Source organism: Vombatus ursinus, unplaced genomic scaffold, assembly GCF_900497805.2.
Source record: "Vombatus ursinus unplaced genomic scaffold, bare-nosed wombat genome assembly UNPS02004691.1, whole genome shotgun sequence".
Classification (NCBI taxonomy): domain Eukaryota; kingdom Metazoa; phylum Chordata; class Mammalia; order Diprotodontia; family Vombatidae; genus Vombatus; species Vombatus ursinus.
Genome location: NW_020944469.1, coordinates 5,395,649 through 5,417,669, shown reverse-complemented (window position 1 = coordinate 5,417,669; position 22,021 = coordinate 5,395,649). Strand labels below are relative to the sequence as shown.

Genomic DNA, 22,021 nt, shown 5'->3' with positions numbered 1-22,021 from the left:
ATGAAAAGAAGCACTTTAAACTTACTGCTCCCCAGTGTGAAATGTAAGACTTGTCAGATTTGAACACACTGTGCTTGTGGAAATAAGAGCACTTTCATTAACTAGTGACTGTAATAGTGGAGGAAGTTTTTTTGCTTCGTTAGCTGAGGGCATAGTAATGTAAACAAAAACAACCCATTCATTGAATCTTTGTCTATGGCCTGCCTACTATGTGCAAGACGCTGTTGTTCATCTGTCCTGCAGATTTGATCAGGTTTTGGCCTTTAGTTGTAATATATTTTCTGCGTTTAAGAAGCAGAGATGGCCTTAAAGCCGGGAAGCCCTGGATTCAGGTACCACCTCTGAGCTCTGAGACATAATGTCTGTATGACCCTGGGCAAATCACATGACCTTTCAGTGTTCTAGGAAACTCCCAAAGAGCAAGTTGTGTAGTCCCTATTTCTATCTCATAACTGAAGACCAAAGCAGATGACCAGCCAGCAAATCATCCATTGGGTCTCTGTTTACATGTCAGTTGCCAATTCTAGTCATGTGTGTGTTTTAGTCATTTCAACAAAAGCGGAATAATTTCAGTGTCTTCCAGTGATTGAGAATGTGTTTGAAATTTATAAGTATTTTCACATATTGGCACTTGTAATCAAGACATAAGGGTCTGATGAAATTTAAAAAAATTATTAACATTCACAATATATTTATAAACAATACAAATTCATCAGCTTGCTAATTGTCCTTTCCTGCTGCAAATATTAACTTATATGGTCTTGAGCCTTTTTGGTGGGGAGAGATCTCCTTCATATAACTCTATCTCCATTTAGTTTCCTATAAAAACTTACTAAGTTCTATGTAATTGGTGATAGACTATATATTAACTCTTCAGGATTTTTTAAAAGTAGGATTTCTTTGAATGTGGTTGGTGTACGATTTCTTTGTTCCTTGACAAAGTTGTAAGCTAGAGTGTTCTAAAAGTTCCCCATGTTTCATATTCCCGATGAAGCGATGGAGACCAATTATTTCTTTAAAAGGGAAGAGGAAAGGATGTGCAGAAGTATAATCATCGACTTTGGCCCAGCAAACAGAGAACTAACGTCCTTTCATACTAGTAGAGCACAAGTTGTATCTATTGCTAGAGATATCTTTAGAAGTTGTTGCGATTTATTTTTTAACTGTTTCTGCAACTTCTGACAAGTTAATTTAAAGGTAAAGAGAACAAAAGAAAAGCCCATGGTGGAAAATGCTTTTTGAAAAGAAGAGAACTGTTCATTATAAATCACAGACCAAAATAATGGTTGATGAAAGCAAGTTCAGGGTGCCATTTGATGTAGAAATGGCAAAATGTCACTAGACTGTAAGTATAAAATTCCTTACTGTGTACTTCTAACTGCTTCTAAGAGAAAATTCTTTGGAAAAACTCTGACCTGATTAATGTGGCTAGTCCCTCCATTGCAGAGAGTACTCTCCCCCTTGCCCTTTCATTTTTTGGGATTCTTGTCCTTTTCATAAATCCTTCATAGAGGATTCTTCCCCACCCCAGTACCCTGGGGACGTTACTCTGGACCTTGACATATTTCTTGGCTAACCTTGTAGCATTTGGGCATGCCCTCTTCTTATTCCTCACTCTTGCTACATGACCAACCAGTCCCCTTTTCCATACCTGTTCTGCTTCTTATGCAAAAATCATCACTGATAATTGGCTGCTTGGCTCCTCACACCTACCATGTCTGCATTTCTCTGCTTCCTTTCTGGTTACCTGCAGGTGTGGTTCTTCTGAGATTGTGTTGTTTCATGATTTGCCAACTTGTGATTGGTGTTTAATGGCAGAAAAGAGAGACCTTTTCCTTGCATGATGCCCTCTGCACCATGTTTAGTTCTGGAACTAAGCACAGAGGAGCTGTGCAGGGGCACCATATGTCTCTTGATACGTGTGGAAAGCATAGTCATCACAGATTGCATTTATATTTATATGCTCCTTTATACAGCTACAAAGTCCTTTTCCACACCTTCATCTCCTTTATTCCTTCCAACTGCTCTAGGAGGCAGGTAGGACAAATATTCTTATCTCCATTTGACAGGTAAAGAACTGAGGCCCAGAATGCAGTGGCAACTTTGCCAAGGTTGTTGACTTTCAAACTCCCCAAAAGGGGTTTATAGACAGGCTTCACCAGCATTTCTTTGAGGAGAATAGCTGACATCTGCTTCTCCTGCCTCCTCTTTGTCCATCTGTGGTGGGGATCTCAGGGGCATAGGATGATACTGACTCCCAGGAGAGAGGGTCACCTGATTTTGACCAGATGTATTTTTCCCAGGGCACTGTTACTGAGGCATTGACCGAAGGAAGGAAAGTGCAAAAAAAAAATGGTGTTTGGCAATCACCAACTGTGAAAAACCTCCAGTAAGAACAGACTCTGGCTTCTTGTTATATTTTTTAAACTAAGCTCTCACCTCTCTGCCTACTTTGAGAAGAATTGATTGATGATGGGGGCAGACAAACCCTGGAGCATGCATCGAATCCGTAATTCAAAGGATTTGTACCCAGATGGTTGAGTGGATGTTGAAGACTGCCAGCGGTGGAAGACCACCTGTATGTGAAAGGCAGTGATTATTTAGTATAATTCTGAGGGGAGCTTGACATCAGCAAATCTTGTTTGTGGCTCAGCTTTTCATTTACAGGTATTAATTTGAACTTCTCATTTGGCTCCAAGCTGATTTTTTTCTTAAGGGCAGCTATTGACTTCCAAGACAAACTACATTAGGTATGTTTCTTCATATTAGGAAACTCGTGAAATTGCAAGTGGACTTCTGATGAGTTATCAGTTGAATGCTCTGCCATCGATTGACTTTTCTATGGAATAGCTATTCCAGATCCATTTGTTTATTTTTTATCTCCATCCATTTATTTTATAACTTCACTGTCTATGAAAAGAGACTAAGGCTTAAATTGTGTGGGATTTCACAGCATTGGAGATCTGGTTAACCCTTTTTTGGCAGGCCAAAGGAGAAAGGGCTGGGAAGTAGGGCATTTGGAGAAAAGAGGATGCCCTTTATTTTTACCCTTATTGCCTGTGCATTATCTCCCAAATAGGACTGTTCCATATGTTCCACATATGGAAATTTCCAGTGTGGTAGTTTGGGAGTAGATGTTGTTAATTCCAGTCTGTAGTGTTGTTATAATGAAATTTATCTTTTCATAGACTAGAAATCACAGACTCATAGATTATTAGAGCTAGAAGGGACCAGAGGGAATGTTTAATCCCAAATCCCTCATTTTGCAGATGAGGAATTGATTTTTTCTCCCTTTTTTTTCCCCCTAGAGTTAGCAGATAACTCTCTTTCTTCATCAGAGTAAAGATAAGATAATGACATAATTCTCCCAGTTCCCTCCTTGCCAAAAGGGGGTAGGTAAGCCTATAGCATTTCACTTCTGCTCAGGGCATACTAGAGAGCCCCAGAAAGAGAGAGCATCTATCTGTCTATGGGTCTCTGTGTACATTGCCTTTTATAGGCTTTTCTGGGTCTGGTTCAGTTTGTTTCTACCCCTGACTGTACTTAGAGCCCTTAACCTGCTTTGAAATCAGGAAAATACACAGTCAAGCCAAGAGGAAAGGAATTCTTCCCTTTGTTCCTTTTCTTTGCTCCCCTTTGTTTGAGTTAAATGGCTAACATAGAGGCAGGTGAGTTCCATGTTGGATAGGCCATTAAACATTCCAACCTCCTTCAACCAGTGTGATGAAGTGGATAGAGCACTGACCTTGGAGTCAAGAAGACCTGAGTTCAAATCCTGCTTTAGACACTCAACAGGCAAGTGGCCCTGGGTAAGGCACTTATCTTCCCTGGGCCTCAGTTGCCTCATCTGTAAAATGAGGGATTGGATTAGATGGCTTCCTCTAAGGTCCCTTCCAGCTCTCAATCTATGATCTTAGTATCCTTTGCAGTATCCCACACAGGAATACTTGCCCAGTGGACCCTGACCAGTCATTAACCTTGGGATCTCTGTAGTTTGTGGAAAGACTTGGGAAGGAAGCACCCAAGTTTACTTGGCACCAGGAGCCAAAGGCTCTAGAACCAATTCAAAGTCTTATTTCTCCTTAGTGTTACTGCTTACTTGATGAAGTAATATTACTAATAACAATTTAAATATTTAATCTAATGTTTCTGTTTGACTTGTTTAATCAGCATTAAGCAGAATGAAAACTAGAGTAATGTCTCTGACATTTGGTTCATTAAGCTATTAATGGAATAAATTATGTCACTTTGCCAAAACCCCTCCTGGCAGGATCTTCAAATACGCTGATTTTAATCAAACTTTATTTCCAACTCTTTCTCAGTGTGAGTTGAGGGTAGTAAAATGAAGTCCCTTTTTTAACCCCACAGAGGCCTTTGAGAGAAAAAGAAGGGTACCATAATATCGTACCAGATGCAGACATTGAGCATCCTGGCCAGTTAGGAACATCACAAAAAAAACAAAGACAAAGTAGGAGGAGGGCTTTGAATTGCCAAAAGGGGAGCCTACCAAGTCCTGGAAAGTGCTGGATTTTCCTCAAAGGCAGGAACTTCAGGCTTCAACTTAAAATCTCCTTGCCCTTACTTTATGTATACTTCTAATGAGCTAGATTAGCTGGCTTCTGAGATTAATGGGAAAAAAATATAAGGGCTAGAGTTTGGGATGAACCCAGTGAAAAGTGGTAGTAAGAAAAGAGATTGAAAATGTGTATGTATACATACATATGTATGTATATGTGTATGTATACATACATGTGTATGTATATATGTATGTGTGTATGCATACATATATGTATATGTGCATAGATGTATGTATGGATGGATGGATTATATATGTAGGCATGAAATTAAACTGTGTCTATTCATAGTATTTGCAAGGCAGATCCTGAGCCATTCTCTGTATTATAGTCCTGTTTAATCATTGAAAAAGCACCTAGCCAGGATACCTAGATCCTTAGCTTCCCTACTTCTAACCTTAATTCCAAGATGTATGACTCTGGGTAAGTCATTTTACCCCTCAAGGCTAGTTTTCTTATCTGTCAAGTGAGAGGGTTTAACTAAGCTTTTACAGTTTGTAATTCTGTGATTATAATTCTGGGTTCTCAAGAAAAGATGTTCAATATCTTCCATCAAAGAAGACAGGGAAGTATAGAGTGCTTTTTTGGAAAGATTTCTACATCAAATGGATGAAACAGAAAAGCTTGAGTACTCACAGACGTGACTCCTCTGCTCTCTGGAAAGCTTGGCTGTCCAGGATGACTATTTTACAGATGAGGAAACCGAGGCTCAGGGAGATTAAGTTGCTCAGAGTCGAGTCATGCAGCTAGAAATAGTCAGAAGCAAAATTTGAACCCAAGTCTTTCTGCCTCCTAGTCTAGCACTCCATTCATCATACTACACTGCCCCTCAATGAAACTTAACATCGATTTATTGCCTTCATAATACCTTAAAAAGGTTAAATCATTTACAAAATGCCATCAGAAAGTCTTTTCTGCCCTTTGTTGCCTTTTTGAAGAAAATGGCACACAGATGGAGCCATAACTGGAAAGAGGTGAGGAATGGTAGACCAAGACAATGGTCTCACTGTGGGTCTAGTCACACTGGAAGCAGGTAGCCTGGAGAGCCCTGGCCCGAAGGCATTATACAAAACGGGAAGGCAGGTCTCTGGAGAAGGGTGGCAGAGGGACAAGAGCATGGTGCATAACAGCCAGGAAAGGTCACCAAAGAGAAGAATCTTGGCTAGTGGAGCTGATGAGGTTTAGGGGTTCAGGGGTCCTGGGACCCCAAAATCACAACACGAGGGTCCTGCCCGAAAGAATTTGACCCAAGCCTTCTTTCAGCCAAAGACAAGGTTTATTAGAACATCCATCATATTGGGCAGACTCTTAAGGAGTCTGAACATGGGTAAGCTATTGGCTAGATTATAAGAATCTGACCAGTGGCTAGATTTTAAGAATCTCAGCTGTGGCTAGATTATAAGAATCTAAGCATCTTAATGGAGACAAAGTGGTCCTTATATACAGAAAGACTGTGGGAGGGACCTAGGAGTGGCCAGTGAGCTGGGGTGAACAGAACTCCTGGGACCTGGACCTCATGGCCAAGGGAGAATGGAGCCTAGCTAGGATTAAGGGTGGGAAATGACCAGGGGTCATACATAGGGAGGTAAGACAAAGGAAGGCCGGCTAGGTTAACAGAATTGGGAGATTGGGTGTAGCCAAAATGAAAGGCCAGTTGATAGGATTATAGCCTCAGGCTAAAGCAGAGATTTGGCCATGTGGGAAAGTCCAGTTGTTTCGCCTTCCATTTACTCTGCGTGTATCTTGTATGTACCTAGTTATTTACGTGTTCTGTCCCTCCTTAGAATGTAAGCTCCTTGAGGGCAGGGACTATTCTTGCTTTTTTATGTATCCCCAGCATATGGCACAATGCCTGGCACACAGTAGGTACTTTAATAAATGCTTGCTGGTTGATTGATTGGATTTATTACACATACTTTTAGCTTTCTTAAACAGGGCTTACTAAACATAATTGAATCTTTCTTGATGACTCACTTATCCTTATGAACATTAATTATAGTTTCTGGATAGGGGAGGTGTTAGTACTCTTCTTGGTATTATATTGCTTTTATATTTCTATGCCACCTTTCATTCATAAAGTACAGATATTATGCCAACTATCCCTGGAAATTATTAGAGCAGTTATTTCTTCATTGCATTTAGCTCCGGCGTGAATTTCCCCAGCAGTTTAAGTACAAGATAATGACAGTTTGGGGCAGGAGATGAACAGTGTTTACTTTCGATCCAAGCTACATGGAGAATTTACGTTGGTAGAAACTTGTTTTGGTAGCCGTATTAGCTCCGATGAAGAATGGCCCTAGCTCTTCAGTGACCTTGTACTGTCAGGACTTAAAATCCATGGCTTAAAGCTTAGGATTCATTTGCCAGCAGGATAGGTGTTTGCTTTTCAGGGCAAAGCTGTGAGAATAACTGGATTCTTAGAATGTCCCAGGAAGATTCCTTGTCATACTCAAAATACCACTGCCCCCAATGCTATGCTTGTTGTTCAGTTATTTTAGCTGTGTCTGACTCTTCATGACCCCATTTGGGGTTTTCTTGGCAGAGATCTTGGAGTGGTTTGCCATTTCCTTCTCCAGCTCATTTTACAGATGAGGAAACTAAGGCAAACAGGGTTAAGTGACTTGCTCAGAGCCACATAGCTAGCAAGTGTCTGAGGCCAGATTTGAACTCAGGAAGATGAGTCTTCCTGCCTTCGGGCCCAGCACTCTATCCGCTGGACCACTTAGCTTCCCACACACGCTTTTTAAAAAATGGCCATACATGACAAGTCTTTACTGAAGTACTGCTCTCAACATAAAGGGGGAGATGATTGTGGGTGTTGAATTGTCTGTGCTTAGACTGGAGTCGTGACATTATTTGCTCTAGAGTGAGATTCTGTACACAGTGCATCTCTCTTGACTTAAGTAGCTGGAGTCTCCAAAGGGCATAGGTATGAGGCAATCTCAAAGCAATTACACAGGCTCACGGATTTAGCTTTGAAAGGGACATGAGAAGTCATGTAATCCAGCCCCCTGATCTTAGAGATGAGGAAAGGGGTCCAGACAGGTTCAAAGACTTCCTTAAGGTTGTAAAGGTAGTAAGTGACCTGTACTTCAAGAATGGCTTTCTAGAGAGGCTCCCTGTATAGTCTGTCTTGATTTTTTTTTTTTACTTATTTTCTCCTAAGAAGGTAAAATTACTTGACTCATTATATTGTGTAAACCTGTGTGGGGTGGAATTACCTTCATTTTTTATTTTAGGGGGAAAGTGAGGTCCAAAGTAATAGTTTAATACCCAAAATCGTTGTATATCAGCAAGACCAGGGTTAGGACTTAGTTCTGATTCATGTAATGGATAGAAAACTGGATTTGGAATCAGGAAGGTTGTGGACTTGAATCCCACCTCAGTCACTAGCTGTGAGCAAGTCACTGACTCTCAGCCTCAGTTTCTTCATCTGTAAAATGGGAATGATAATAGTCATAGCACTTCTCTAATGGGATTGCGAGGCTCCCATGAGGTAATGTATTCCAAGTGCTTTGCAAACCTTTAAGTGCTATATAAATCAGTCAGCCAGTCAACTGCCATTCATCTGGCATCTACGATGTGCCAGGCACTGTGCTAAGCCAGTACTAAGTCAATGAATTCTTGTGAATTTATACCCAGTTTAGCACTATTCCCATTCATTTACTGTGCCTAACGTTTTCTTAGCTTTTGCCAATTAACTCAAGAATATTATAAGATGATAGTACAGCAAGGAAAAGACCCGGTTGTTATAATAATACTAGTAAGAAAAAGCCTTAATCTGCCAAATGCTTTTGCATAGAAGTAACACAGTTGCTGCATATTATCATCGTCTGTTTTTGGTTTATCCCTTTCCCAGGCTGTAAATTTTATGAGGGCAGGAACCATATCTTCTCTAAATTTTGTCTCTTTCCCCAGAACCCAACACAGTGCTATGTACCCAGTAGGTGCTAAATAAATATTTGTTGAATGAATACATCATTTCCTTCAGTCCTCAAAATAGCCTTGTGAGATAGATTGGAAAGATGGTGCTGGCCCCATTTCACCAGTGAGGAAACTAAGTCTCAGAGAGGAGAAGTGATTTTTGCTTTTGCAGCCATGAAATGGGATGCTCTTTGCCCTCCTCCTCAGAATTGAGCTCCAAGGAGTTCTCCAGGCTGGAGCCTCAGATAGAAAGGAGCCGTGCTTGTTAGACCGAGGACTTGGTCCACCTCTTAACTCATTCAAAGACATAACACATTCTTCATTATTTAGTTACTCGTTTTTTTTCCTTTACTTTTCCCATGTAGTCTAACATGGGAAAACATGTTTTTTCTTCTGCTTCTAATAAATAAGAATCCCACCTTTGAAAGTCAGATTGTAAAAACTTTTCTTGCAGACAATTAAGAGCATCAGCTGAACAGTTGGGTATCTCCTGTTCTCACTGCCCAAGATAACTGGGGTAGGCGGAGATAATGACAACTTATCTTGTTCTTGCAGGGTTATCTAGTTGTTGTGGGAAAGAATTAGCTTCCTTTAATTTGGAAGATAAATAATAGATCTCCTGAGCAAAGTGGCCTTCCTGCTGATGCTACTGAATTTATGGAGAAAATGGAAAAGGTCACAGCGTTGTCTTTTACCAGAGCTGGAGCCGTTGTGTTTAGCTAATAGTGTCAGTAATGGAGAACCTGCTGGGATTTGTGAGACTGGCCTCAGAACTGAGAAAGTGCCCATTATTTTCCTGGAGTAATGCCAATAGGAAGACACCCCCCCCCCAATTTGGGCAGGTACTGTCCCACCTAGGTGTGGTTCATCCCCTCTCGCTCCTAGGCTTTGTGCCGTTGTTACTGTCCCCTTAGGGAGGGGCAAAGCTGGAGCAGTAAATGCCTGCCATGAATCTAAATTGGCCACTATGATTTAAATGGAGTGTATCCCACCAGTGTCTTGTAAAGTGCTCTGCATGCTTCTGGTGTATAATAAATGTATGTCAAATTGAACTGGTTCTAGCTAGCCCCCAAAGGAACAGGCCTATACTGCTTCTCTTTTAGCTAGAACATTTCCACTAGAAAACCAGGAGCCTCACTCACCTGAACAACCTACTGAAATGAACATATTTTATAAAAAAACAAAAACAAAACAGAAAGGCTTTCACTAAAACAGGTCAGTCGGTGCCTGTGTCACGAGAGGGGCTTTTAGATAGCCAGAGGATCCTGCAATTTGGTCAGATCAGGAGAGGTAGGCCACCGTGTTGGCATACCAGATCCCTTATCTACCATCCCTGTTGGGGATGGACCGAGTTAGGGTTCTCAGAGGTGGCAGCAGTGGTGCTTAGCAGTGACTTTTGTGGCTGCTGCCACTGCCAACTGACCCCAAAACCCTGGAAAATCCAGTTATGTGGCAGACATAGGACCTTAAGCAGACCCCCCTCCACGAAACAGATGGACAGTTGGGTTTCTGAATTCACCAGGCCAACACAGGGCAGGGAACCAAGTGTACTTCCTTTTTTGTGACCTCACCCCTCCACTTTCCTCCTACCATACCCCTCCTGGAGATGCCTGCATGGGCAGAGAAGGAAGGCAGGTACATTCTTAGCTGCTGGGGTAGCAGGCAGTGTGGGTCTTTTCTCATTTCTTCGCTGGACTGGTTTATTGTTTGAAACCTTCAGAGAAGGGGAAATCGATTTAAGTTCACGTGCCTGTGCACCAGGTGGTCTCTATCTGCAGTTGCCAGGAAAGACTTCCTTTGGGTTTGCTAATATTTTGTTGTTTCTTTGCGAGATCATTCAGCTTGTTTTCCCCCCTCTTTCTTCTGGTTTTTATGATGCATTCTGCTAGAAAGTCTTGCCTGCTTTTAGGAATATTCATTTCAGTGATCACTCTAAGAAAGATCTGGAGATTGCCTTAGCCAGAGCCTAAGAATTATCTTTTCTTTTTTTTTTTTCCTTAGGCAATTGGGGTTAAGTGACTTGCCCAGGGTCACACGGTTAGTAAGTGTCAAGTGTTTGGTCTGAGGCCGGGTTTGAAAGGAATTATCTTTTCTGAAATATGCAAGTAGAATGTACCTGTTCTGGAGGATGGACCTGCCATCTCTCAGTGGCAAGCCCAAAGTTGTTTTTCCCTTAGGATTAAAGCATCTAGCCTGTTGTGCAAGAACGAGGAAGAATGTTTTGTTTTTTCTTGTTGTCTAATTAAGACCCAGTGTTAATTTAACGTGAAGGGGAATAGATTGGATATGGCTTCTTTTCTTTTGAATGTGCATGATTTGGGGTTTTGATTTCTGTGTTATATAGGTATCAAAATCATGACATTGGTTAGCACTGCTGCAAAAGAACAGGGAGCCTCCCACTCATACCTGCCAGATTATTTGACAATATTTCCATAAACATTATAGCTTTAAAGGAGGGTATTTTGGTTTTTCCCCAAAGGATCGCTTTACTCCCAGAAAGAAGGGAAAATAAAAGCACTGATTTGTTTCTGGTTGTAAGACAGGTATCTGTCAGACATGATGCTTGTTCTTGCCTGACCAAGAACAGCTATTGGCCTTCGTGAGAATTGACCAAGGATGGCCGTAACCATGCCAAGCTTTCCTAGCTGTGTATGTATATTGCTTTCAGTGAAAGAAGCCTTATGTGTTTTATTTTTTTCATACATTAAACTAACCAGATAAGGACTTTCCATTTATTTGGCAGCCTTTTAAGTTGATACTTTCTCTGAACAAATACAATAAGTCTTCACCTGATGTGCATTTTATCAGCAAGAGCTGTCTCCCCATAGCCCAAGTAACTTATTGCCCTTTAGTGGGGATTAATTCACTGAGAAAAACCTTTTAGCTTGGTAGCTTGAACTTGTCCAGATAAATGAGATCCTGCAAATTCGTCCGTCTTAAACGATTGCTTCCAATGTTCAGAGTATCTTCTTTTATTTTTAGATGAATCTGCGTTCGGTATTTACTGTAGAGCAACAAAGGATTTTGCAGCGTTATTATGAAAATGGGATGACAAATCAAAGTAAAAATTGCTTTCAGCTCATATTACAGTGTGCGCAAGAAACTAAGCTGGACTTCAGTGTAGTCAGGGTAAGTACAGAGGTCTTCCACCCTTGAATTGACGTCATTTCATAACAAATGATATTTGTTTAACGTGAAAACAACTGCTGGGCATGAAGGCACTAACTTTCTCAACAACTTAGTTTCCCTGGTATAACTTAATGCTAATTTTTGTAGCAAAAGCGCTCCATCTGTAGTCTGTATTGATGTTCCTGTGAATGTCTTGGGAGCATGAGAGCTTTTGTGGGGGGAGGGAGGCCCCTGTCCATCGAAGAAATGAACTTATTGAGGGTTGCTTCTCCTTTTTCGGCTATCATTAAGTCTTTAATGAAATTTGACCTTTTCCTAGAGATTGATTTCAATTATCTAAGGGGCCCCAGATTTGTCTGACACAGTACTACCTGTTCTTTGGATGTAGACTTCCCAAGAAGTCTATACACCTGATGTAATCGAATGACTACCAGGCACTCATGACATGGGCATTTATTGACCTGTTTTAAAGAAAGAGTTTTTTTTTTTTGGTTTTTAGTTTTATAAAAATATATTCATTTCATCAGGTTGGTTGAATGAGTGAGGCATTCCCAGAAAGACATAGCATTCCAATGTGAATGATGCTTTTGTACCCAGGGCAGTTGAGTTATGTAAATCATAGTTGTTAGCCATTTGGGAGAGACCAAAGGAATGCACATGCTAAAAAGCCTCAATCCAATAGTTGAGCTGGGGGAAGATCTCGAATTCATCCATCCTTTAATAGTTGTTGGCACATGCTCACCTTCCTCCAGACACCCAAGTTAGTGGGTCAAAGAGTAGCAGATTTCCCAACTTCGGCATTCTTTTAGAGTAATTTGGGAGAGAATATAAGTCTTATTTTCTAATGTACTTTTCTGTGGAACCTCTTCAAAGAAATGTAAAGATAGAAATCTCTTGTCAAGCAGAATACTTTGGAGAGTACATTTCCTTCAGTCAGAGAACATATTCCTTTCAAATAAGGATTTGTATCACTAATCGTAGGAAAAACAAATTGAAAACATAGCTTTCCTGTTTGCTGAGCTCAACCTTCAACCAAAATAGATTTATGTGAGGACCAGAGATGTATCCCCTGGGTAGCTCAGTGTTGTATTGCAAAAAATACCTTGACTTAACCCCATAGTTGTTCAAAAAAAAAAAAGAAAAGAAATCATTTTGGAAAAAGTGGCTATTCTACAAGCCTCCTCTTGGTTGTGTTTAGGGTATTTAATAAAAAAAGAATGAGTAATAGTAGCTCAGGTTGATGAGATCCCATTTTGTCATAGCAAATTCTCATTTTTGAAGTGTGACTTCCTTTTGTTTTTCCCCCCTTTTATCTTCCTATTACTTTGATGTAAAAAGTGTTCTCAGGCAGTTGTATGGCAGACTCTTAGCTTTCATATTTCCAATTGCTTATTGCAATCTTCCTCTAATAACTTGTTTTTTTGTGCTTGAAAATTGAGAGTGTGTTGAAATACAAAGATGTGGAATTGTGCTGTTGCCGATACCAAAACAGGGAATGGACTTAATGGGAATAAAGAAAATCGATGCCTAGAACATAAGATTACAAATAAGATTTGAAGCAAAGCATTAGAAAATTTGTAAAGTTTACGCGTGCTCACCAATCCAAGCAAGTGTAAAGAATGCAGAAATTCATACTTTCTAATCCACGCTCCGACAGAATTTGGGCAATTTTTCCAGCCCAGGGTGAAGAGAGCTGCATCAAGTCTTCTCCCCAGCCTTTGCTAGTTCTCTGTGCCCCAGTTGAGAGAGAGTTTTGTTTCCTTTCTTTAGGTCGTTATGCATTTGATTCACAGTACCCCTTCTCCAAAGAACTCCAGATTTCTGGTTCAGAGGGCTTGTAAACAACATTTCCTGTAGAAAGAAGACTTCCAAATATTAGGCCAATAAAGTGAGAATAAATCTAGTGTGAGACTGGAAAAGAGAAGGGGAAGAGGGTCGCTGAGAGGAAGTTGCTAAGCATCAAGTTGAGTTTAAGGAGATCTATATGGATATGAAGGGTCAGCCTCAGATAAATCTCGCTTTTGAGTTGTGCATAGTGTTGCTTTGTCAGCTCCTAACTAAGATTCTAATATTATCACTTGACCCATTTGTTCATCTCAGAACAATAGAACATTTGTATAGTAGAACAGTGTACATCAAACATACATGCTTGAGTTGTTGACTTCTTCCCAAGACTCCTAAACTTTTTTTTTTCTACTATAGAAATAACAGTTAGACCTTGGCTTATACAGAACCCTTCAGGAATGAGTCATTCTGGATTGCCGAGGGTTTATTCCTTCACGTATGAATTGTTTGCTTTTTTTTATGTCAACCATTTTGAAAAGAAATCTTCCTTAACTGGATTTCCCACTTCCTTGCATTCTCAAACAGAGGATATTGACCATCATTTAACCTTTCCTTGATGACTCAGAGGCATCACCGTGAACATCAATCACAGTACACTGCTGTGGGACAGTGACGCCCTCAGGGCCAATTAGTGTGGTAGGGTCCTTTGCTTCCACACTCCCTGGCCCCCACGGACTTCAGTCCTTTTTGAATTCTTTTGTCTGCTTCTGATAGTTGGTCGTGTTGTCATCTCCCCGCCCCCCCCCCCATGTCCTCCTTTGTCAGGCTGTCAGATATCACTTCTCACTTCTGTCTATAGTTGCCAGTCTTCCCAGCCTTCTGAAATGTTGCTTCTAATCTGCTGTGGGTTTCTTAAGCCAAGATACCAAGCTTGTTAGAATTGTGTGTAAAGTAGTAGGAAAGAGGCTCTGAGTGAGGACCTGAAAGAATTTCTTGGGAGCCCATGCATGAGTTTCAGCGCATGGGCTTTTGTGATATGTCTTTTGGCTGCTTGGAAATCTTTTTTTTTTTTTTGCCTACTTTCTGATTTATCCTAGATAGGCAAATTTTCTAGCTCTTTGGGGTATTTATATAATTTAGCTTTTGTCATGTGCCTCATTCAAATCTCCAATGTAACATAATATAAAATAATCCATAAGTTTACAGTATATTCAGGTTATTCTGCATGTCTCCAATTCAAATTTGCAATCCAAGCGAAAACATGGTAGTTCAGGTGTGGAGGGGTAGGGAATGGGGGAGAGCATATTTGTTCCAAAACTTCTCTCCAAGAGGCTAGAGCTAAGCATTTCAGAATTTCTTAGAGAATTATATAGCTTTCATTCTTCTAATAAACATTCAGTGCCTGCTTTGTATAAGGCAGTATGGTAGGATTTGAAGATACAGAGAGGAAAAAAAAATCATGCAATCTCTGCCCCTAAGGAACTTAGTGGGGGACTGGAAAGGGGGGTGTGAGGGGGTTGGGAATGCAACAGGAACCCTAGATAAGGATTATACAAGATAGGGTGTGATAGGGGAAAGAAGAGAGCTGACAAAATGCTCCAGGACTATTTGAAGAGGAAGAAGGCACTTTAAGCTGGGGAGGATCAGGGAATGCTTCAGGGAAGAGACTTCCCTATTAGAATGTTTCAATTTTTCCTCCTCTATTAAAATCTTAAGATTTGTAGCTAGAAGGGACCAAGCCAGATAATCTAGTTCAACCTCTTCATTTTACAGATATGGACACTGAGAATTACTTATCATTTGTTTGTCAAGTGAATGTAAATATGCAACATGGTGTCCATGCTTGATTTTCTAAATTTGAGAAATCACCAAGTGGTTGCTAAATACCAATACAATTTAATGCATTTCTATTTGGGGTCAGGATTAAAATGGAAGTTGTGTTTGCTTAATTATTATTAAGCCAAAGACATGGACTGTAGACATTTTTTTTCCTTTGGACTAGGCTTTAAAATATATCTTTCTTATAATGGTTTCGCTAGACAGTTCTATCTCGGCCCTTGCAAGACTTATAGGATCTCAGAATTTTCAAGATTTTTGAGCTGATCTCATCCCCTCATCCCCAATTCCTCAGCTTTTAGATGAGGGCTTTTCATAGCTGTTAGTATTCAGCTATGTTATGCCAGCGGCTTTTCTCCTGCTCTTTGCTTCAGCTCAATCAGAACGAGTTTGAACCCGGCATAGCTACCTTGGCATTGTCCTCATTTGGACATAAGCTAGTCATCAAAGCACAGGTGCCTCTTTCTAGAATTTCTCGACAGTCATAATAATAACAATGATGCTTCAGGTGGTACTAATACTAAATCACAGTTTTCTAACACTCTACGTTTTATGCTACACCCATGGGAGGCAGGGAATTGGGGCCTGAATCTTTTAATTTCTTTGCTATGAGGAGTTCTAGGTATGGTAACTCCCTCTACCTGATAACCCACCCACAAATTCTCTGTAACTTAGTCTTAGAGAGTTTGGGGTGGGGTGGGGGGAACCTGAGAGGTTAAGTGATTTGCCCAACATCACACTGTTAGTAGGTGTCAAAGGCAGGATTTGAAACCAGGTCTTCCTGATAGCAAAGCAGGTCCGCTATATCATATTAACGTTATTGTGTAGTATTATCTTCATTATACAGATGAGGAAATTGGAGCTAGGAAAAGCTAAAAAAAAATTTAGTGTTACTTGTCCAGTAAGTAGGCCTGCTAGAAATCAAACCTAGGTCTCTCCAGACTCCAGGTCCAGTGGTCTTTCTACTCCCTCACCCTCCTTTTGAAAGTAGCATTGGTTTTCTATCTAGTATAACTAACATTACCAAAATCGAGTAAATCTTACCAAGAATCAAAGCACATTGTAGTTGAGGGTTGGCCGTTATAAAACATCTTCACTATCCTTGTGTAAAGGTTAGCTGCCGTGTAATGGGGAAGGGTGTGGTACAGTACGTTTGAGAGAAAGGTTTGAAGTATCTACCAAGTGTCTGTCTATACTTTGATCATAATTAATTTTTGGAGAGGTCTTTTATTTGGCTCCTCTTATCTTTTAGCTAAAAGTGGTCTGATGGGAAATGTGAACACGATTTATTATTTAAAATATGAGGCTTGCTGGTGAGCTGTTAGGGTTTTTGGTTTTTCATATGAACTTTTTTGTCTTTCCAGACTTGGGTTGGCAACAAGAGAAGAAAAATGAGCAGCAAGAATGCAGAGTCTGGATCCTCAACCCCAGGGACTATACCTGGTACCCCTCAAGCATCTCCAGACATGGCTGTCAGAAACCTTGTCAATGTTAATGTTGCTCGACCCCCAAGCCAGCAATCTTCTTGGGCCTCTAACAACGATGTCATAGTGACTGGTATCTATAGCCCAGCTAGTTCTTCCAGTAGGCAAGGATCCACCAAACAGACAAATGTTCAAATGGCAGAAACTCATAAAATCCCCATTCAGAGATCCTTGGGAAAAAATGAGCCTGAATTTCAGCTGCATGTTCCTGTGCAGAGGCAAATGGCACACTGTAAAAATGCCTCACTGCTCCTGGGTGAAAAAACGATTATTTTGTCAAGACAGACCAGCGTACTAAATGCTGGAAACCCTGTATATAACCAGGCCAAGAAAAACTATGGCGGTGCCTCAGTCCAAGCTGCTGAAATGCCATTACCTCAAAAGTCAACGGCGTGCCATCGACCTTGCAAAACAGAACCCGTAGGGGGTCAAAGGTCATATAAGCCCGAGCATTCAAGTCTCATACCACACAGCTCATCCGGACAAAGGGCAGGTGTCAGAGACCCTTACTGTAGTGCCCAAAACCTGGAAATCCGGGAAGTGTTTTCGTTGGCTGTTAGTGACTATCCACAAAAAATGCTTGGAGGGCACACCACACACAAGCCTAGCTCAGCAGAAGGGAATTACCTGTCCATTGCAATGGAGACAGGTGATGTTGATGATGAATATGCCAGAGAAGAAGAGTTGGCCTTGATGGGAGCCCAGATCCCAAACTACTCAAGGTTTTATGAAGGCAGTTCCCTTCGAGCTGAGAACCAAAGTGCAACTTTGCCTGGACCAGGGAGAAATATGGCAAATTCACAATTGGTGAATGCCAGAGACTTGCCTGACAATGTACTCTATCATAGAGACTACCACTTGGCGCCACGGACCTCATTGCATACACCATCTAGTACACTGTACAACAGTGCTAATCCATCACGAAGTCATTTTTCTCCACATTTTGTATCATCAAACCAATTGAGGCTATCACAAAACCAAAATAATTACCAGGTAATTTGCAAGTTTTGTTTGGGTTTTCTTTGTTTGTTTGGGTTTTCTGGTCAAAGTCTACATTTAAGTATCAAAGTCTCTTTACGTTTGATCGTTCCTCAGATTGAGACTTGGGTCAAGTATCTCATAGTTTGGAGAAATATTGAGAATCTTTTTTTTTTTCCTTTAAGGCTTGGTGTTTTGGTGTCATATCCTGGAGAATCTTGTATTTCCTTTGCCCTTTTTAGAAATGCTGACTTTTTTCCATTGAAGATAGTAATTTTAACACTTTGGCAGGTTTCCCATAAGGTTTGAAATGAGGTTGATTTGTCAGGAAATGGTGGCAGCCTTATGGGAAGTACAATGCTTTCTGCCACTAAAATTGGATTGAATTAGCTAGCTACATCCTCTTTAACCTGAATTGTTCTTTTAAGGCAAGAGTTCTTAGCCTGAGGGCCGTGAACTTTTGAGGAAAAAAAGTTTTTTGATAACCGTATTTCAATAGAACTGGTTTCTTTTGTAATGCTATGTATTTTTATTCATTTAAAATTTTTAAAATTCTGAAACAGGATCCATAGACTCAACAAACTGCCAGAGATGTCCAGAACACAAAAAAGATTAAGAACCTTGCTCTAATAATAAGGCCTATGCCTGCAATTTAGCTGGTTACCACCAGATGGATGGGTGCTTTGTTCAAATACAATACAAAGGTGATTTCAATCTTCCCTCTTGTCCTGAGGACTGATGGTTAAGAAGGTAGTGATATCCACTCCAGAAAGCCATCAAGATAACTATTAATCAGACTATTTTATGTAAGAACATAAATCTATAGGAAATTATAGAAATTAAAGAAACACCTAGGCCCAAAATTGTTCTTTTTTTTTCCCTTGTACTTCATTAGTTCATTTACTAATTAGCTACATCTCTGGTGTTCCCTGAGAGACTACGTCATGGACTTCCTTGTTCTATGGGTCTGAAGTCTTCCAGCTGTAGCTGCCCTGAAGCTGCTTTGGAATTGTTTCTTCCTGCTGTAGGCATGATGCCTCTCTGTACCCAAGATGATGCCAGACCATTCACACCTATGTTATGAAGTCAGTTTGTCTTCCTAGTCCTAGTGAGGAAAAACTGCTCCATCCCTCTTCTTCTTCAGCATTTATATACAAAAAACTAAAACTCATAGCCCACTCTATCACCAGGTATCCTGCCCTGACTTCCAGGAGACCTTAGCTTTATTGGGAATGAGATGGTTGGGCTGAACGATCTCTAAATACCCTTCTAGTTCTAAGTTCTATGAAATCTCATGAGGAAGGTGTCAAGCACCTTTCTGTTGCGTGATAGCTAATATAATTGTGAATAGATAATGAGTACTTTCTGTATGTGGGACAGTGCCAGGAGGGAGGCCCCTTAAAGGCAAACCAACAAAGCTCTAGCTCACGGGCGGGGGGGGGGGCGGGGTAGGGTAGGGGGGTGTCCCGTTTCCTTAGGGAAAGATGCCAGGCTTTAGAGCCTCCAGGGTCAAACCTGGCTGGGAGGGGAGCGCTGAGGTCCATGAGCTGAGACTATGGTCCGGACTGGTCCCCACCCTTCTCAGGGAGCCCTGACTGAACGCAATGCTTTGCACACAGACAGAACTTATAAATGTTTGTGGAATTGGTGGATGGGTAGATGGCTGCATGTCAATTCCATGTTGATTCCATCATCTGTGTAGTTAGAACCACCCTAACCACACTTTTCTGTCCTCTCCCCCCTTAAAAATATTTAATCATAATTGAGCATAACATTCAACCCTTCTTGGGAAACATCCATTATCTCAGCAACCCTCAGTTAGGGACTCCTCCAGTCATTATTCCCTCCACTTTACAAATGAAGAAACTGAGAGGCTCAAAGAGGTCAAATAACTCTCCCAGTGTCCCAGAGATAGTCCCTGTTCATGATGAGATTCAATCCCAAATCTCTCCTGCTTCCAGGTCTAGCATTCTTTCTAGTGTTCCATGATGGGTGCAGATTGTAAGACATCCAAAGTGACCAGAGAGGTTGGTATCAGATCTGCCTTGATCCCACTCTTGAAGACTGGAGTTCAGCTCTATCAGCTTCAGAAACAATAGTTCCCAGCAGGCCTCAGAACCAGCTGTTGTGACAGGGTGCCTTGGCTTAGGGGTGTTCCATATTGGAGCCACCTTAGGCTTTCCCTAGACTCAGTTCACTCCTTTGGAGGAGACCAGCAATCGTATTGGTCCCTGGAGTTTCGCTCACTGTGCAATTCTCCTCAATGTCAAACCATCTGTATATCATAGATAGGCTTACTGTGCTGATTAAAGATGAATAATTAATGACCATCTATGTGAAGAGCTTCGAGCTTTTGGAGGCAAGGTGCTATATAAATTCAAGATTTATTATTGCTATTCTTATTTTGGCTTTGTACTTACTGCATTCCCATCTCAGGGATTTCATTAGATCTTATGAGCTAATGGAAGGAGAGCACTTTGAGTCCCTCTAAAATGCACTTTATAAACACAAAGCATCCTCATTAGTGACAGTATCTTGGTAGCCTCTTCTTCCTCTCTCCAGTATTTGTGGACTTAAGTACATCTTGTTATTCCATCTTTATTTCATGTGGTCAAAGACACACACAGAAAAGTTGCTTCTTGCTGTGTGTACTTTGGTCTTTTGAAAGGTCTTCTGTCTCATCAATGGGTGTGTTCCCTCTGCTGGCCCAGATCACAGCCCCCACCCTCCCTCCTCTATACCTTTTTGTCCAGTCTGATTCTCATGCAGGTTTTCCCCTAAATCCCCCAACATTCTGGAGAAGTGATGTCAAAACTCAAATAGAAACAGATCCCTGCAGGGTGCATATTGACTTAGAAAACCACATACTAACATTATCTATATTCTATTCTATTTTTATATATTTTGTTTTGGGACAGCTAAGTGGCACAGTGTCTAGAGAGCTTGCTAGGCCTGGAGTCAGGAAGACTCATCTTTGTGAGTTCAAATACAGCTTCAGACACTTACTAGCTGTATGACCCTGGGCAAGTCACCTAACCTCCATTTGCCTCAGTTTCCTGATCTGTAAAATAGGGATAATAATAGCCCCCTACCTCCCCAAGTTGTCGTGAGGATCAAATGAGATAATATTTGCAAATGCCTAGCACAGTGAGTGCCTGGCATATAGTAGATGCTATAGAAATGTTAGCTATCATTACTGTTAAATATTCCCCAATTACGTTTTATAACCTGGGGCCAACACCTCTACTCTAGAGGACTACGGTCTTGTTCTTCCAGTGTTGCCTGAGCAACAGTACACCAATCTAGCTGCCCCTCTGTTTCCTGTTCCAAGTCCAAGCCCACCTCTGTTTCTGATCGAGTTTACCTAGATTTGCACCTAGATCACACATCTGGCCGAGCATATCACCAATGCAGAAGCTGTCACTGAGAACTTACCACAACTTGCTTGCACTTGCCAGCTTTTTTTCCATAACCTTTGTGCAAATATGCTGGCCATACCGGGTGCCCCCAAAGTCAGTGCAATTTTAAGCTTTAATAGTTTTGAGCTTAAAACTGTGTTGACTTTGGGGACACTCTGTGTATCATATTTATTGAAATATATTTCCCTGTCCCCATTTGAAAGAGGAGATATGTGTCTTTTTTCTCCTCCCCATCATTGTTTCAGCTTTGCCCCTGGCTGCTTAGATTAGCCAGCAGTCCAGTTCTGAAGGCTTGATCAGAACCCACTTGAACAAGAGGTAATTTGATGAAAATTAAAAAAGAGGCCTCAAAGAGGTCCAGAGGGAGGGTCAGTGTGGGCCAGCCTTCAGAATCTTGGGGAAGGGGAGGGAGAAAGGAGTGGTAGGTTATACCTACAGTATCCAGCATAACCTTTCCTCTTCTCCCCCTTTTAGTGGGAAAATACCTGCTAAAACAGCCTTGTTTCCGGATTTGCCAAAATATCTCAATCTTAAAACAAACCTGTTTTCGATCCTTATTTGTTTTTATTCCTCTAAAGAGGAAGTCACAGTGTGAATTTGCCGGGCCGTTTAGGTTTAGGACAGCAGCCAGGCATGTTTTGTTTTGTTGTTGTTGGGTCTTCTTTTTTTTTTTTTTTAAATCTGTTTAAATTCCAGCTTTGAGTACAAAAGAGAAGGCTAGGTAAAACAAATGAGGATGTGCTTCTTTTGGGGAACAGCAACCACGATAAGATGCTAGATGGGTACAAGTTAGAACTTCTTATTCAGGGTTCTCTATAGCTCTGTTTAATAAAGAAAAGGCTTGTAATTCAGCAGTTAATGATGTGATCAGTACATTTTTAAAAATGAAAAC

At 40.9% G+C, this 22,021-nt stretch overlaps 1 protein-coding gene across 3 annotated transcripts in view; it reads left to right on the top strand.

Moving 5' to 3' along the window:
* The window catches only part of HDX (highly divergent homeobox), a 105,289-nt gene that overhangs the window by 16,698 nt on the left and 66,570 nt on the right, over positions 1 to 22,021 (top strand). For 2 of the 3 annotated variants that reach the window (XM_027839902.1, XM_027839910.1), the window contains exons 2-3: positions 11,481 to 11,627; positions 16,613 to 17,725. In XM_027839902.1, coding sequence (XP_027695703.1) covers positions 11,481 to 11,627; positions 16,613 to 17,725 — 1,260 coding nt within the window. The remainder of the gene's footprint in view (positions 1 to 11,480; positions 11,628 to 16,612; positions 17,726 to 22,021) is intronic. The other variant, XM_027839916.1, reaches the window with a different exon arrangement.